This window comes from Argiope bruennichi, chromosome X2 (genome assembly GCF_947563725.1).
Source record: "Argiope bruennichi chromosome X2, qqArgBrue1.1, whole genome shotgun sequence".
NCBI lineage: Eukaryota > Metazoa > Arthropoda > Arachnida > Araneae > Araneidae > Argiope > Argiope bruennichi.
In genome coordinates this window covers 103,282,597-103,301,514 of record NC_079163.1, presented here as the reverse complement: position 1 = coordinate 103,301,514, position 18,918 = coordinate 103,282,597, and the positions used below count along the sequence as shown (strand labels likewise).

The window sequence follows — 18,918 nt, the reverse complement described above, 5'->3', positions numbered from 1 at the left end:
CGATATTACTATTCATTAAAATGAACACGTCATTTCTAAGGAATTTAAAATTGTTAAAATCTAATTTATTGATGTTTTGCTGAATTTGATTTGAAATAGTTTTGCGCATCAAAATAAATTGTTTACTCGATTGATGACACTTAGCTGCTGCTATTTTTATATAGACATTCAAATCGAACAAAGAAGCAGAATTGAATGTTTTTACCAAGGTAGGATCTAACGATAAAATGTCTTACTTTTCATCAGATTTCCTTTTTTATAACTTGTGAGTGTGTATCTTTCATCTGTCCGTGTCCTAAAATACACATTGCCGAAATTTGGTGATCCTGTGGCCACTGATTTTTTCCCCTCAGTATTACTCTAAAGAGAAATACTTTATTTCTGATCACCTGGTATTTCAGTATGAAGATTCGAAGTATAAAATAATGCTGTCCTATTCCGCTTCAAGCGCTTATTATTTAATCCCAGACCCATTAAGCGGGATAGGGCGTTAGTTGGATTGCCTTGTCCCTGTAAGTTCTGACTAGTTAGTTCTTGAATATCCGAAAGGAGGAGGAAACTACCTGCAATGATTCTTCTCTGAAATGATGATTCTTTCCCTTATTACTCTAAAGAAGGAAGAGAAAAAATATATGCGTGCAGTATAAGAGGCGAGCATTTTTTCCCACTCTCGAAATCTTTTTTTCCCATCTTTACCATTCCAGAGACCTGTTGATCGCTGCAAATGCTTCCTGTACGTGCTCGGACCTCTTAATTATATTAAAGGAGGATCAGAGGATTACAGTGAAAGGTCAATAGAACTTGTTTACGAGCAGTTTTGTTAATCCTTATAAGGCTCAGAAATGTGACCTGAAGTTCAGTTTCACATTGATTCGCACTATAATCTCATGAATTCGCGTTTATCGGTGTCTCAACCGTGAATTTATATTGCTGTGATTACTGTGTCTGTGAGGTATGAATATCGCGTGGTTTAGCGTTGCGATGGAAATTGAGAATAGCAATTAAGTAATACATTCATCGAAATGCGCATTAAGTACATTGAAAAACTATGAAGAAGGTGGGGTAGTGGTTTTTAACTTTTTTGCTCGTGTTTGTAGCTTCTTGATGTTTGCAGTTTTCTTTTTCGCTTTCATTGATGATTGTGTCTTAGTTGAATGATTTTTATTTCAATTATTGTTCTAATGTTTAAAATCATGTAAATTAATTTTGATGATATATTTTATAAAACCACATCATGGAATTGTGAGCAAATCAAGTGAAATATTTTCTAATCTTTTTACTGCGTATGTTTGATAGATTCCATTAAATGAATTCCCCGTTTTGAAAAGAAAACAGTTAGAAAAGAACTTCGTAATTTTAGAACGCGGCGCATGACGAGGAAATATTTCAGCCACTAAAAACTTTAACGATTTCTTCGGAAACCATTTAAAAAAATAATTTTTAAGAGATAATTCATAATAAAGTTTTCGTGAAATTTTAACAAAGAACATTCCACCCAAAAATTTGTTGTGTTAATTTATGACCAAGCGCAAAATGCATTGTTTCAAAAATCGGATTTAGAAAATTTAAATGAAGTGAATTAAAGAATATTGATTTAATAAATAACGTGCACCTTGATTTTATAAATTTAAAAAGAAAAAAAAGTTGGAATTCCGTCTTTTGAACGGTCATGAAAAAGAAGGAAGGAGTGAGGGGACGGTGTGGAAGGATATTACTTAACAAAATTGTTTTGAACATGAAGACTCCTGAACTTTTCGAAACATGTACTTATGAGAACACTTATAAGTCTGTTACAAAACATTATTAACCCGCAGGTTAAAATTACGTTTTATTTAGTTTGACGTTATTCAGTCGGTATGGTATAACTACCATACCGGCTGTTATGTTTGTTGACTGATTGGCTAAAATTATATTTGTTGATCGGAGAGACTGAAATAATACACATCGGAATGAGATTTTCATTTTGTCACAATTTTATAAATAACATTTATTTATTTTTATTTTCAAATAAATTGAACCTTAAATTATTTTTAAATATGACTATTCATAAGCTGCTTAAATTCTTATGCTAATGTATTTGATAATTTTTCACATAAGATAATAGCACAGGCTTATAAATGCGTCAATTGATAAAATAAAAGCAAATAAATGAGTAAGTGCACTTTAAATTGATTTGAATAAACTGTGAGCTTTTTCACGAAAGTTCATTTATTCTCGAGTTTTGACATTTGAAAGGAAATAATAACTGAATTCTGACAGCAGGGAATTATATTTTGTACATCCATTTTCTATTCGGGACAGTGGAACTTCTGAATTATTTTCATTATTTTTTGGTCTTCTGAATTTTTATATTTATTTTCATATTAAATAAGAAATAGTGTATAATGGAATTTTTTATTAAAAACATCCAACAGTCTTGGAATTATTCATACTATAAACTGACCTTATGATATTTATTGCATTTTTAAACTCCACTCACTGTTCCCGTTGTCATTGTATTTTATCAATAAAACATATTTTAATACAGATTATAATATTTATAGAACAAACAGTTTAACAGCAATATTATTTTAAAAGACCTGTGGGGAGATGACCCCACTCATACCTGCTTTTATACCCTCATGGCATATGCAACTACTACTCAAATGAGCAATTTTTGTTTAATAAATCTTTCAAATGCTTTCAATGCAATCTGGGCTAAAAGTCTCCAGAACTAACAGCCTATACTGAGTGAACATAGCTTGATTAGAAATAAATTTCTGTATCGTGTAAAATGGCAACTATTCAGGTTTTTTTCAGGTTTGGAAATTTCACATGTGGTTGTCATTTATGGACCTGCAGTTATCCAGTTGGTGATAAGTCTTTAATAGTATTTATGATCTACTTCAAAAATACACTATTTCAAATAATCCAAACTACGAACTTTTCTATTTTTCTTAATCATTTAAATGAAGCCCCAAACAAAGAAATCTAACAGTAACATGTTTGAACATAATGCGAGTTCAGGCAATTGAATTCACTTGGTGATTGATTCTCAACTTGTTACTCCCGTGGACAAGGGATATGTGCGTCTTAGGTACTACTTAGGGGGAAGAAATAACGGAATAATCCCCTATCGATGGCAGTGTTTGCATAACTAATTATGTGTGGTTCTTTTAATACAAACCATTACTTTTGGATATCTTTAACCTGTACATCCTGTATATTTCTGACCTTTTCTGTTTATAATAAACTAATTTTAAAATGAATTTTTACTATCATTCTTAATTTTTTCAACTGTTTTATATTCACGATAGCTATAACTAGTAATCCGCTAATATGATAATTATTTAAATCTTATGTTTGGCCCAGCCTGATAACAAATGCACTTTAAAACTAAATCAAACTATTCAAAAACTTACATTCTTCGCATGAACAGTTATTGAATATCTCTTACGCTAATTATCCTTTTTCAGTGTAAGAGAACTCGTCCTTGTGGACTGTCATTTCCACGCTGAATGCAGCTTTCGATATCCTCTCACCATTATCTATACGCCAGGTTGTTGCAGTTACCTGCTAATGATTCTCATCATTCCCGAACCTTGTCCTCTAGGGTACATTAGTTGTTTCGAAAAATAAATCGTTCGAATCCGACTGCAAAAGATTTTTTTTTTTCTTATCTCAACATTTCGAAAAGTGTCTTTAAAGTTTTAGCAGCTTCTGAAAGGTGAAGTTATTTACTGAATTTATATCGGGAAGTCTTTTCTGGTGTATAATTAATCTTCTGGAGTTTTATATTGGTGTTTGATGGAATTAGATGTGATTTCTTTCGAGATTCTTCGTTAATGAAGGGTAGGTTTTCATTCCTTGGAGAATAATTTTGTTTTCTTTTAAGTGTCACTGTTTCTTGTTCTATATTTGTTACTATTTTATTTCGATTATTTTTCCTTCCCATTGGTTAAGATTGATAGAAATACCTCTTATTGATATACAAGATGTTGGAAATATCTTTTAAATATTTTAAGGATAAGTTAGGCACGCATAAATAAGTCATTCTTGCAGTAAAACATGAGTTCAAAAACACAAAAAGGAATGAGGAATGCTCCAGGGGCTCTTTATTATTGAATTAATATTTCTGTATATTGTTCAGTTCAGAGTTAAAGTAATATAAATTTTACAGTAAAGCAGCCTAATTGCACGCTAGTCATTGGTTTTAATGAACATTGAGCAGTGATTTTCTTTGCTTCCTTTATGTTCATTTTCAATAAGTCTAGGTGCTTTTTATTTATTTAATAAAAAAAAAAAATCTTCAGTAATTAAGTTTTGTTTTGCTTAATAAATTTCATGAAAAGCTAATTTTTTATTTTAAATGAACTGATTTTATATTTTATATGATTAATCGTTTCTTAAAAATGAGCGGATTTCCCAAAATACTGAGATTAAAAGGATTTGTTCAAGTGTATTAGTGATATCATGGAAGATGCTGTTTAGCATGCATAATTTTACTTCGTTAGAGGGATTATATAATTTATGAATATTTAACGGATTTATCAAAAAAAAAAAAATGGAAAAAGTATCAGAGCTATCGATACTTGACGATTGTGTTACTCACTAAATATATCTTTAATATATCTTGCAAATCATTCTCAAGTTTCTGGCAATACTTACAATTTAAAAAATATTACAGTAAATTCGCCTAATTAGAGACGAAAACTAATATGAGACATATCCCCCAATTGAAACATCTGTGATAAAAGAAGTTGAAAATATGCCCAAAATCTATGGGCTGTATTAATCATCCCAAGTTACTCGCGCGTGATCTTAATTATAATATAAATGTGTGACTAGAGTTTAGACTTGAGCACATTATCGGTATTCGGTGTAATGTCGCTTCGTATATAAAGAGAAGATTTCTTTCATTAAATCATATTTTCGAGACATGTAAGAATATGTATTACATCTATCACCGGTGATATTGCCCCTTCTAGATATCTGCGTTCTGCCAACATGAATCTTCACCAGCTATAGAACGTATTCGGTTCAGGAGCTTGATATGCAAGTTAATATAGTAAACTTTTTATTTGTTTTCTTTTCTTTTTCTTTTTTTTTAATTTTTAATTAATTTATTTTTGTCATTTGACCGTGGCCGAAAATAATATTAACTGTTTGTTCCTAATACACGTGGATTAAAAACAAAAATTTTATATCTATTCTCTGTTTGAGGTGAATAATTTTATTGACAGTTACACTTCTTCACAGACGCGTGTTATCAAAGAATATAAACTGAAATTATTTTTAGGATACTGATCTTTCTTCATATCGTTAAGAGCTATATAAATCATTTATTTGCTAATTCTGAATTAGTTCAAATTTGTTCACAAGCGTTCGAAAAGCAATAAACTTTTTTTTTTTTTTGCTTTTTATAATTTTATTTAATGTTAATTATATTAACAGGAGCAGTTAGCTAAGTTAATTAAAAAATGAATAGGCTTTTTATTTCAATGTTAGGCTCATGGCTTCTGGAACTTTTTCTGGTGGTGACCTCCTCTTCAGATGGAAAAATATTTCTACATTAAATATTCCGTCTAAAAATTTCTGTTGCTGTCCCAAATTTGGAAACTAATATTATAATGAAGTATTTAATAAAAATTAAAGAAAAAAGAAATATGAATTTATTCAGTGATTTTTTTTATTAAATCCTTTGAATCAAGGTGATTTTTTTAAAAAAAATCTTCTTTGTTTAAAAATCTTAAAGAACTGAAATAAGAAGTTACAGTAAAATCTTCTGCGTTCCCAATATTGGTGTGCAATGACCCATTTTGGATCACAATCACTGTAGAAAAACCCCTAGTATACCATATCGATTATCTCAAGTGCTCATAAAGAAATATTTCATCGCTCCATTATTTTCCAAAATAAAGTGTTTTTGAGTTGTATGCGAAATGTTACTTGACAGGCGCAGTATAATTGCCATTGTGTTTTCTTTGTTTAAGCATAGGAGTAAAACATTAAAGCGGAAATCACCTAGAACAGGGATGGCGAACCTTTATGGATCAACATGCCATTTTTTCTAAAGAAATGTTTAATGAGGTTTAAACGTGCCGTCAAAAAATTTTGACTTGTGATTATTGGGAAAATAATAAAACTAAATACTAACAACTCTTTATTTACTACGAAAAAATACATTTTGCACTGTATAGTAGTAAATGTTTTAGCTATACAATTCAAATTAAAGTAATATTAGTGCGACTTCTTTTGTTGCAGATTAGACGACAACTTATAACTTATATTAGGATTGCAAGATGTTATTTTCGCAGAATGCATACTGAATTTGAGTCGTCTGCCAAACGGTTTTAAAGCGAGTCTTTACTGTTATTCATCTCTGAAAATAATGACTCGCATTCATAGGTAGATGAAAATATGTTTAAAATAGCATGAGCCAGTTTCTTCAAACCTTTAAATGTGCCTGGAATCGAATTCCATGTTTCCAGAATTTCGTTACTGGCATTTTTACTTATATCGCTTGTTAATCTTTCTGTTTCAATCAATTCCATCATTTTCCTTGTTCCAATAAATTTTTGAATCCATATTGAACTAAACTGGAAATCAATCTATTGCATTTCAAATTCTTCAATTTCCAACTAATTGAATTGGAACAAGTTCATTTTATCAAATGAAGTGACATCAGACAGGGTACATAATAAACTTGAGAGTTTCCGATAAATCTTTGAACTGAGAAAATCTGGCTGAAAATTCCTTGATCGATGAATCGATTACGGAAATAAATTCTTCAAGAACTTTTTCTCCGTCTGGTTTCTTATGTGTATCTAAATCTTTGATATATTTTTTTTTTCAAATTTAGGAAATACTTGTAGTTGTTTTTTAATAATATTGTTTCGAAAACATGCAATCCAGCGTCAAAAGCGCGAATGAGATCCATCATGACAATAATTGTTTTATTTTTACCTTGAAGCTTTACGTTCAATTAATTCATTAAAATGTTGGCATATATCTGTAAAAATATCAATTTTGAGAGCCACATAACATCCAACAGCTGTGGATATTGTTCAATTTCCCCCACTTGCAGAAACAGTCTGATTTCTTCCAAGCAGTCAATAAATTCTTGAAGTACGTTCTCGCGGCTCAACCAGCGAACATTATTATACATTAGTAAGCCATTATACACCTAGTTGACTTCATCCAACAAAACCTCAAACTTTCGCTTATTTAAAGAATGCGACGATATGAAGTTGAATATTTTTGTGACTAACGTCATTACATTATCAAGAGATGTTAAACCACTCTTCGAACACAAGACTTGTTGGTGAATAAGGCAGTGGAGTTCAAGAATCGAATGTCCTACGTCTCTTTGAAATAAACTAATGAAACCATTTTTTTTTCTCACCATATTTGGAGCACTATCAGTTACTGAAACAATTTATTTCAAATCAATTTTTTTCTCAGCAAGCGAATTTTTAACAGCCGTAGAAATATATATGCCCTTAGTGAACTTGGTTATTTTGAACTAAAATGCAAACCGTTTTGATCGGCGGCGTGCCCAAAATATTGTGTCGCGTGCCAATGGTTCGCCATTCCTGAACTAGAATAAGTACTCTGGCATCGAAAACTTTCCACTGTTTTCTTTCCGAAAGAACATGTAAAATGTCTTCTCTTTCTGGGTGGTTAAATATTTATTATTCATTTGTGCAGATTATTATGGTTGCTTTCAAAATATACTAGAGTAAAAGCAGTCAGGCCCACACCGCAAATATATTAACTGAAGAGTTTTGGAGGAATGGGCACGTGAAGAGGATCTTTCTTTGTTGCCATAGTTACTAATCCCATTAATGTACCTTCTTTGAAAACCACACATTCGACGATAATATCCACTCCATTTCCAACCCCCTTGGAGGTTATTCTTTTTAACTAAAGGGATTTCAAACTTCCCTCGGTTCATATCCTATTAACCGTGTCTCGGTGTTTCCCACCTGGAGCTTTAGATCGCGACTTCCCCCTTTCATTTTTCTTTGTTTCCATCTTTCGGACTCATCCCATGGGTGACTTCTTCTATCCCCAGTGTCGTATATAAATCTTATTGAGACACTTTTCCGAGTGAAGAAGTGTCTTCAATCTCTTCTTCAATTCTTCTTCTCTGCGTGCTGTTGTTTCTTCTTCAATTTATCACAACATCCTCGCTGATCTGTAGGATGAAAGCAGTTTTGCAAAAGAAAGTGTTCACTTCCGACTCGTTTATTTTATGGTAAGTTTTTGATGGCACTTAGGAATTTAGATTAGTTATCTGTGTTTCTTTTTTAAATATTGATTGCTGCTGTTGTATATAAAGTCTTTTTTTTTTTTTTTTTGGTTTTAAGTCATTTTTAAATAGCTCATGCATTGTAATCACTGCTTAAATGAGAAGGCATTCAATATACTGCACATAGAGAGTACCTGAAAATGAAATGATAATTCATTCCTGTTGGCCTCTTTGGAGATAAAACGTTGATGGCGCTTAGGAACAATTATTTTATCAGGTGCCTTTTAGAAATGGATTATATATGGTTGTTACTCTAAATAAAATGTTTTTAGTTTAAATCATTTTAATGTAATTGGCATTCAGAATCGCTGTTAAAAATCATGTGACTGTGAGTACAATCAGGGCCGAATTATCAAACATACAATGTAGATAACTATCTAGGAGCAACACGATTTTTTCAGGGGAATATAATTTTGTACATTCGTTTGTTTAACGAGTCCATGTATTCGAACTTAAATTAAAACAAAGTTTTTTTAACATAATTCTTGGAACCTTTTTCATATTTTCCAATTTGTTAGTAGATTTGTATATTAATTATTTTCGTAGCTATGTGACTAACTAGCAAATTAGGAATTCTGGCACCCAATGCATTAGAGAATTTAGATTGCGTTAAACGGGTTAGCAGTTTTTTTGTTTCTGTTTTTTCTTTTTGCTTGAAATTACTATTAAATTATATTTTTTATACTCGAGATACTGACATCAGCACTCGTCCGTTTCTGTTACTTCAAAAAACTGCTCATATAAAAATAAATTTAAAATCAATAAAAAAATATTTAGTTTTAGTAATTGGGAATTGAAAAAATTTCTGAATTGGAAATTTTGAGTTAATTGTGAAAAGAAAGATTTTGCTTGATTCGATTACAGAATTGGGTGCAATTCCCTCTCCCCCTCACTTATTGTATGTTGTATATTTGACTCTCAATGTTCGTAAGTCACCTATCACGTGACAACAATGCTCTGTTAGCTGTATTATGTATAAAAACCTAGCATCCGATAAACTGAAAACTGATGTAAACACTTTTATTTATTTTGAAATGATATGAAATTCTTACTTTTAAAGGGGGTGGGGGGGCGTAAAATTAGTTGATTATATCCCTCCATATTTTTATTCCTTACTCCCGTAGACTGGGATTAGGAAGTCGTCCCCCCATATTTCTTACAATCTCTCTCCATATTTGTATGATTTTTTAACTAAAAAAGAGTGGTATATGCTAGTAATTAGCTTATCAAATATAAGAAGGAACTACAAAAAATTTTCTTTTACGATTAAACCAAGCGCCATCTATATGTTATGTGTATTACTAAAAGTTGCTTCTAATTCTACGCTTAGTACATCGTTTTAGCAAATTATTTATCTTTTGAAAGAATTTGCTTAGCAGAAATATTTCCAACTTAAAAGAAATAAAATATTTAACTACGAAAACTCTTTTAAACTACAACAAAATACTACTTTCTGTATGTATGTTTCTATTTCAATGAATATACATTCCAATATTATAATTAAAATATCATTTTTGCTCAGTATAAATCCGACTCTTTATTTCAATTTTGAATCCTCCATTATTCTTGAGAAATCAATCTATATTTTAAAGTTTGAATTCGAATTTAAAATAAACTATGAGTGATTCAAATATATTATCCATAGTGCTAAATGGTTGAATTTTGATATTCAATATGTATTATATTTTTTTGAAATAAAAAGAAAACAATTTGCTATTCATAATTTTTAAACAAAAGTGCATTTTTCTAAAATCAGTGCAAGCTGTATTGATCTAAATGATGGATTTAGATGTTAAGTTATTAATTAAAGAAGAGGGGGCACTTTATTTCTTAAGAGAGGCATGAGAAAACCCTTACCTGTCTACCTAGCATACCGTATTTCTCCAAAATAATATTAGAACCTATATGAAGGCATTTTATACAATTTTTTACAATGCACTAAAACAAGAGTAACGCGAAAATATTATTACGGGTAAGTTTTAATTAAGCGCTGGAAAATGTTCGTGGTTGAGGCAGCCAAAGTCTGCAAGGGGCTGTTGTGCTCATGAAGAAGATGTTTTAATTAATTTTCAACTTTAAACTGAAATAATTTTTGAGTCTTTGTATAGCATTATAATTTAATGGATAATGTTGTGAAAGTAAGAATTTTTAATGCAATAGTGCTGTTTAATAATAATATTCTTCCTTATTTTCTTATCAGATATTTTTACCATTCCTCTTAAAAACTTAAATTAGTTCTATAAAGACATTTTCTACAGGAATCATTTTATATTTTTTTACAGTATAATTATCAATTTTTAGTAATTAAAATCTTGTTTTGAATATGGTAATATAGAAAACATATTGAAAAAAGGCGGGGAAGTCGTTAAACTAATTCCTTTTATGCCCTCTCTAATTGTATATATTCGTAGTGATATGTAGTAAGACTAAGAAGTTATCTTAATTAAGAGTTGAAAGGTAATCCAAACTCTCTATTTGTTGGAAAGGAATAAATATTGTTGCCATTGATATATAAAATAAACGATACATGAGTTAATAAGTATTTGTCAAACGTATATGGAATGGGGGATAACATTTTCTAAATATGAATCTTAAAAAAAATTTTTGGATTAAAGTTTAATATAATATCTGATCTTATTTGTGGAAAAGTACTGCATTGCACAACTATTGCACTAATCAAGATAGCATTTCTGGTTCCATTATCATATTTTTAATGATATGTGACTACATGTCTCTCGCTTGACGCACATTATTTCTGACAAAGTAGTTTAATTTTGACACCCATTGCTTATTTTGCAGCAATAATAAAGTAGTATCGTCACAGGACAGACAAGTCGCCTTCTAGTTAGATGGCACACTACTGCATGGCTTTCATTTCATAGGAATAGACTCTATTCTGCATTATGTGAAGTAATTGTTTTTCCTTTTTGTATCTGTGTGTTTGTATTGATTCTGAAAGCAGAATAGTTCAAAAGTGTGCCAGAAAAAGAGGAAGTGGGCGGTAGAGATTTATTTTATATTAAATTGCGAGTTTGTTGAGAAAGAATACTGTTCTTAATTCAAATACAACTCGAGGATCTTTACCACTAAAATTCTTATAAGTATTTACAATTGATATATACATTTATAGTATGTCGATGAATTTGTTTCCCTATATATTTATAATATGATATGTATTTCTCTCATAGGCGAAAAAACTAGTTGGAAAAACGAAGTATAACGATTCAGCTGCCAACCAAGACATGGAATTGAGCAATCGATCTTTCTCATCCAATATAAGTGAATGCTCTAATACCAGTCCTCCACTTACTCCAATGAATAACTCCAAGTCTAATCGCTCCACGCCAAACAATTTGCCAGTGGACTTATGGTCACCTTTGGGAGGAGGATGCAGTAGCTGTGAAGAAAATAATTCACCTACTGATGTTAATTCTTGCAAACACATTAAAGACAAACCTCCCTTGCTGAAAAACCTAGAAGTGGTCAAAGAAAACATCTTGGGTGACGAGAAATTCAACAAAGACATTAAGAGACCGGCATCAGGTGGTTACGTAAATGAAAACACTTCTTGGGGAAATTCTCAAGCGGCTGCTCCAAAATTTAACACCAACATTAAAACTGATGGATTTGCTCCTGTAAAAGTAAGAAATTTACCAAATTTCAAAGTTTTCATTGCGGTTATCATATTAAAATTGTTTAAAAAATTATTCTGAGAATTCTTTCATTTCTACATATTATTTTTTTCATTCGGCTTTTGATACTCGTTTTAGTGATAAACGTTTTATTATTATTATTATTATAGTTTTTCTGTTATTATGAGACTGCAGATTGAACGTTATTAACATTTTTAGGTTGAATCAAATTTTTATTGTTTAAAATATACTGCCTTATGTTTCGAGTTAAATCCATTTTGCAAATATTAAAACCAATAATGCAAGATTTGTGGCATTCATCTTTCAATAAATGCTGAATTGATGTAATATAAATGCAGTAGTATTTTTTTAAATTGGATTTTGCATACATTTTATGGAACAATTTGTTCAAAACTGATATTAGGATTGCATGTTATGTTCTCGATTTTATGCTTATGTTTTATGTATGTATGCAAAAGATGATAGAATTTTAAAAAAACTTTACAATGTAAGAAAAAATTATTAATTTATACAAATATATTAAAAAAATATTGAAAAATATATTAATTATCATAAGTAATTGAAGGATTTGCTGTGAAGAAGGAGGTAGTTCCAATTATTCAAGTTTGCAGAAAACTGTAAAAAACGTTTGAAGATTCCAAATTCACGATTGTATGAAGATTTTCCTTTTCATCAATCTTCTTAATTGTTCTTGCATATTATGACAGTATTTTCACTCAAAAATATATTTTCCAGGTGACATGGCACATGTTGGAATGTTGGAGCTATCTCTTTGTTGCAACCTAATAGATTGTCTGTCTACCTCTATGAAAAATATTTTACAATAAACATGCAATTTACTAAAATTTTATTTTATTTAAAGTAAACTAACAAAATATTTATACAACTTGGCTTTAAAAACAGAAACAAAAAAGAAAATGTATTCCTATTAATCATCACATTCACTTCTGTAACGTAAGGTTCATCTGCTGCGTCGTCAGTTTGTAGGCCATCGTAGAGCTACATATCATTTTGTGGGACGTATTTGCAAGCTATTTCCATTACATCTTTATATTTTGGTCTCTTAAGGGGAAGGGAGTGGGAATAAGATGGCTGAATCTTGTTTAACATTAATTGAAGTAATGTTTTGAATTTTGAATATTCTTACTGTCTTGTTACAGAGTAGTCCAACACTCTCTCTTCACAATATGTTTCCTGTATTATTTTGGGATTTTTCAGAAGTAAAAACTCTATATTTCGTTAGAAAATATTTTTGTTCCCATCAGAAATGATGTAAGGAGTTGTCAGGAAGAAACCTTTTAATAGGTCAACGAAGTTTAAAATCATTCCTTAAGTAATTTTAATAACAAACTTTTCACTTGTCTTCTCTATGATACAAGTATACTCACACGGTAAAAAAACTCTTTCTAATTTCCATGTACGTTTTTCAGTGTTTCCGTAAGCACAATTGGTGGAGGAAAATGACGGTAGCACCAGGAGCTACCTCTATATTGCAACAAACTAATGAGATAAAGAGCTCCATCGTTTGAGTAACATGAGAACTAATGATTGGAGCTACATCTTTCTGGCACCAAAAGAATAAGTTTTTATTTCACCACATGATAGTACATATGACTCCGAATTCCCCAAGGTTGGAGCTACATCCTTTTTGCAGCAAACCCTTCAATTCTTAAATTAAAATGAATTATTTAGTAATTATTATAATTTCAATATATTATATTTTGAAAAACATATTAATTTATACAATATGAGTGCAGTGTAATTCAATAAAAGCATGAATAATTAATATGAAGATAATAATTTAAATTGTATATATGCATAAACTAAATACAAAATACTAAACTGAATAGAAGGTAAATGCTAGATTTACACACCCCACTCCTTTCCAGATATTAAAATTCCATGTATTCACATACTAAGTTCACTTATTACCCCTGAATAAATATTTGAGTTATATAATGATATCTCTAATGTAAATCCTAATTTAATTCCTTATTTTTTTAAATCTTAAATTAGACCATATTACTTTTTTCTAAAATTTTCTCTTATTTCCTAGTCCAAATCCCATTGTTTTTATTTATTTCCAACACACGCTCTAAAAAAATTGATGGCTATGCAATTTTCGCAGTTGAAGCTCAGGGATAAAAATCTCTAACTTCAATAGCATTCCTTCCAAAGATACCCATGATACCTTTTCCTGAATAGACTTGTGTGAAAGAGATTCCTATAAGAATCTCTCAGTAAAAAGTGTGTGTGTGTATATATAATATTGATGATATATTAATCACAGAGTATAAAATCTAGCTATACATAAGGAATATTGTAATATTGTACCTAAGGAACTTGTAATAGCCCATGATTTGTTAATTAAAAAAATCATTCTATACAAAAAAAGTAATTTCAGTATAAAGGAAACATGTATTTTGAGGATAACAAAAATAATGTAGTAGTAGATCTTATCATGCAATTTCGCAAATGTACACGGGCAGGAGTAGTTGTATGGCATCCATATATTCAATATGATTTAGATAAATTATCTATACATACTTAAGAAATACTGAAACAATTTTTCCCTCTAAACCTATTGAAGTAGTCAATGAAAATTTTGATTACCATGGGATGCTTCTATTATCATTATCATTTTGTCTGCATTTATAGAATAATTGAATTTGAAGGAAAAAATTACCATTCTTTAACAAAGCAATCAAAATTATGTAGAATGGTTTTCACATATTTCATTAAGAAAAATGACGAAATGCGACATTCATATAAACATTATATTGTATATGATATTAAAATATACAAGAAATAAGTTTCAAAACAAGATTTATACTGGCAATACTGTGATTTTATGAATTTTTCGTCATATGCAGCTTTCACGTACAAAAATAACTTTCTTTGGGTAAACAGAAAATACATGAAATTTCTGGTTGCAAAATAATCGAAAACTGAACTCGGGAAATAAGTGATGTATTTATCTCTGAAAGCTAAATAAAGCTACATATTAAATGTATTATTTGTGAATTGCAGAAATTTTCACTTGGGAGTAGAAATCAAGCTCCTACTGCTCCTCCAACTGATGAAGAAAGTCTTTTGGAAATGTCTACTGATCAGAGTAGTAAAAGGTCATCTAGATCTTCATGCGATCAATCAGTGCCATCATTATCGTCTTCCTTATCAGATACCACTATTTTGAGTGAGCGATCAGATGTGTCTAGTTGCTGCAAAAACAAAAAAGTCAATCATAATGGTAGTGCATCTAGTATTACACCACCACCTCCCCCAGAAAGGTATGGCAGTCCTCAGAATTATTTCTTTAATATGATGAATGAAGATCAGTTTAAATTTTTATATCCAAGTAAATTAATTTAATTCATTTATGTGTTTTGATATTGAAATATAAAATGAAACATGAGCTATATTTTCATCACATAAAAAGTTCTGATATTTTTGGGTGAGTTGCTCTTCATCAATTGCATTATGTTATTATTTTGAACCTTAAGTTTTGTTATTTTTCTTTTTCATGTTTATTCTCAAAGAACTGTTACTAATTGGTGTAATCTTTGTTCTCAATACGAGTAAATTCGATTATGATTGCCAGTGTAAATTTAACCTCAAATTGTTTTATTTGTTGCGATTGCTTTACATTTCCTTAAAATGTGCACCGTGTATGCATTTTTTAAATTTTTTTCTTAATATCATGCATCGAGAATGTTCAAGATTCTTTTCTGCTTTCATCAATTACGAATTAATTTATATTGTTTGGTTATACATTAAAGGAGCCCAAAATTTTAGAATGCCATAAAGATGAAACTTCCACCAATTTAATTAAAATCCTGACTTATTAACAGATATTATTAACTTAAAATTTACTTATTAACAAACAATTGATTACTCATACAGTTTTTCAAATTATTGTCGATACTGCTTCCTTCAGTACTGCCGGTGTGGTCGGCTGTACACAAAAACTTTGTCAAATTAAAATACCAGAAATTTTCTAAACTCGAAAATGTTTCCCGACTTGAATGAACGATTAGTAGGATCATTAACTTTATCATTTCATGTCAGATCATAAGTAAGAAATGCATATAAAGTTCCTTCTCGAAAGTTTTTACAAAAAAGGTTCATTCAAAATTCATAAGTTTTTAAAATTACTGTTGTGCACATTTTTTAATTCAAATTTAATTGAAAATTCTTTTTTTCTTAATAAATTTTTAACATTAATTTATTTTTAAATTGGAAGTTGGTAGTTATAATTTTTAATATTTCATTTTTTCATTTAATTTAGTTTGAGTTTTAAAGTAGTTTTATTAAAAGTAATTGTTTAAGATTTCTTATGTAATTAATATTTGAATTGTGCCTGATTAAAATATTGGTTCTTGCTATTCAAAAGATTGTTTGAAGTTGTTGATATATATCATAAAATTATTTAAGAGAAAATAATATATTTCAAATTGTAACTTTAATTAAATGTTTGGCATTGTATATTTTTTTTGTGTGAATTCCTTTCATATACAAACAATTGTAAATATTGGTAAAAAAAGGTAATATAATACAGCACAATTTATAATTACACTAATCTAATTTGAAAAGTTTTTGTAAACTCTTTATCTATTTTATATTGTAATTTCTGGATTCTTGATTTTTAATATATATAATCTAATTATTCAAATTAGTGCATAGTCAAGATTCATTACTGCTTCATTTGAATGTAAGCTTTGGGAAACATAATAAATAAATCAAAACAAACACATAGTTGATTAACTAGTCCTGAGGAGTATTGGAACACATTACTTTAAATTATTTGAAAATAAAAATAAGATAATTGGAAAAATTTAATTTTGGTAGGAAGTCGTAAATCTTGTTAAGTTCTTCACAATCTAATGAAGTCCTTAATAATTATTCTGCATAAATGCTAGTAGTCATTCTTTATATGGACATAATAGATATTGAATATAAATTTTTAAATGATAATAGTTGAGACAGCAATGATACGGTTTCTTAAATGCTATATTAATTTTATTTATTTTTTTGTTATATAGTGTTAAATGTAACTTTTTTTGAAAAAACTTCTTATACGAGAACTATTGTAGAAAGCCTACTATTACATTTTTCTAATGTGTTTTTATTATATCTCCATTGTTGCATTCTGGCAAGCTTACCATCATATATTTTATTCACTTTTGGCATTTACAGTATTTGCGTAATTTGCGACATTTTTGTTATCAAGCTAAAAATTTAAGATTTCAAAGTTATTTATATAAAGTTTTATATAATATGTTTTTAAAAAAACAATTTTTTAATTCAATCTCAAATCTGTTAATTGCATTATTTTACGTTCCAGACACGATTCCTTGTATATTGCCGTAACAGAAGAAAGAGAGTTACGAGTCGCTCCATGGTTTCAAGCTGGAATTCCAAGGTATCGTTCAAAATTTATTTAAATATCTCTTGTTGCAAGACATTCTACCAATTAAATAAGTTGATATAATTTGGCATTATTATTTAGATTTTCATTATTCAGTTTAATCATATCCCCTTTTTGAAATTGTTCTTTGACTCTTTGGGTTGTAAATTTGTAATTTAAAAGTATATTAAAGCTGTAAAATAATGTTTTTGTTGTTCATATAACTATAAAAAGTTTCTAAATTACATTGTATTGCTCAATATTACTGAAATCTATATTTCAGTTTTAAAAAGTAATATTGTAAATTGCTCCTTTAATTCTAATGTGAAAATATTATTTCTTTTACTAATGAGATTGTTGACATGTTCGAAAATATCTGAAAACAGAAATGCATTATTCAGTTAAATTTTTTGTGGATGTCAAGTACTTATGAACATGATAATTTTAGACATACTAACATTGAGAAAACTATTATATTTGGGAATGTTACAAATCAAACCGAGCTTTTTAAAAAAACATGTTTTTGGAATTTTTCATAATTAACTCTCAACTTCTTTGTATTGCCTTTGTTTTATTAATATGTTGTTTATCCTGAAATGTGAGATTAATGATTATTTGATGTGGTACATATTAATACAAATCGTTTTTCAATTTTAGTTAAATATTGCCTTAATATTGAAGATACAAAAGTTTTTTTGTGGAGGGTGACGGAAGTTGATGAAATTATTTATAATTTTTTTAAAAATTATTTTTTAGACAAACAATTCTTTAGTCTTATGTTGCAAAATATCATTCTTTGAGAAAATCATGGATGATAGTACTTCGTTATAAGAAAAGTACTTTTTATTATATTAGCATTGTTTTTATTTCTTGGTGTCAGAGAAAATTTTCTGTAATAATTATTTCATTTGCATGTTGGGAAATATTTTATGAAATTCTTTTTTTTTTTTTTCCCACTATCCAGAGAAATCGCTCTTGAAGTTCTTGCCCAAGAGCCAGTTGGTTCATTCATGGTTCGTGAAAGCACTAGCAAACCTGGCTGTTTTGCTCTATCATTACGTGTGCCAAGAGATTTTCATCAAACCGGAATAGCACATTACCTGATCATGCGAACCAATCGAGGCTATAAGATTAAGGTATGTTTTTTTTGTATGTTTTTTTTTGTAAGGTATGTTTTGTACAGATAAAAAGCTTTGAAAACCAATGAACCCAACCGAATTTAATTAATTTATTTGTTTGTGTGTGTGCAAGGCATTTAAAAAAACATTTATTTCCTTAACTATTGCAATTAAACTTATCCTTCCAATTGCACAGTTTCATCGAATAAGATGCCATGAAATTGATTTGTTCCAGCTTATCACTTCTGACAACAAGACAACCTTATTGAATTCGTTTGCAAAAATTTCCTACATCTACAGGAAAAATACTATACAAAGAAGAACATTAGCAATCCATAAATAAAATTCAATAGGCATCAAGTCAGGTAATATTAGAGGAAATTCAAAAGGTAATATGTTAAGTCAATTTACTTATCAAGGAATGTAGCATCAAACCATATGATGAAA

The 18,918-nt window shown here is 29.4% G+C and overlaps 1 protein-coding gene across 1 annotated transcript in view; it reads left to right on the top strand.

The window, feature by feature from the left end:
- Positions 1–18,918, top strand: part of LOC129960256 (uncharacterized) — a 156,584-nt gene that overhangs the window by 130,000 nt on the left and 7,666 nt on the right. The window contains exons 6-9 of the mRNA XM_056073534.1: positions 11,482–11,934; positions 14,977–15,236; positions 17,291–17,368; positions 18,318–18,489. Coding sequence (XP_055929509.1) covers positions 11,482–11,934; positions 14,977–15,236; positions 17,291–17,368; positions 18,318–18,489 — 963 coding nt within the window. The remainder of the gene's footprint in view (positions 1–11,481; positions 11,935–14,976; positions 15,237–17,290; positions 17,369–18,317; positions 18,490–18,918) is intronic.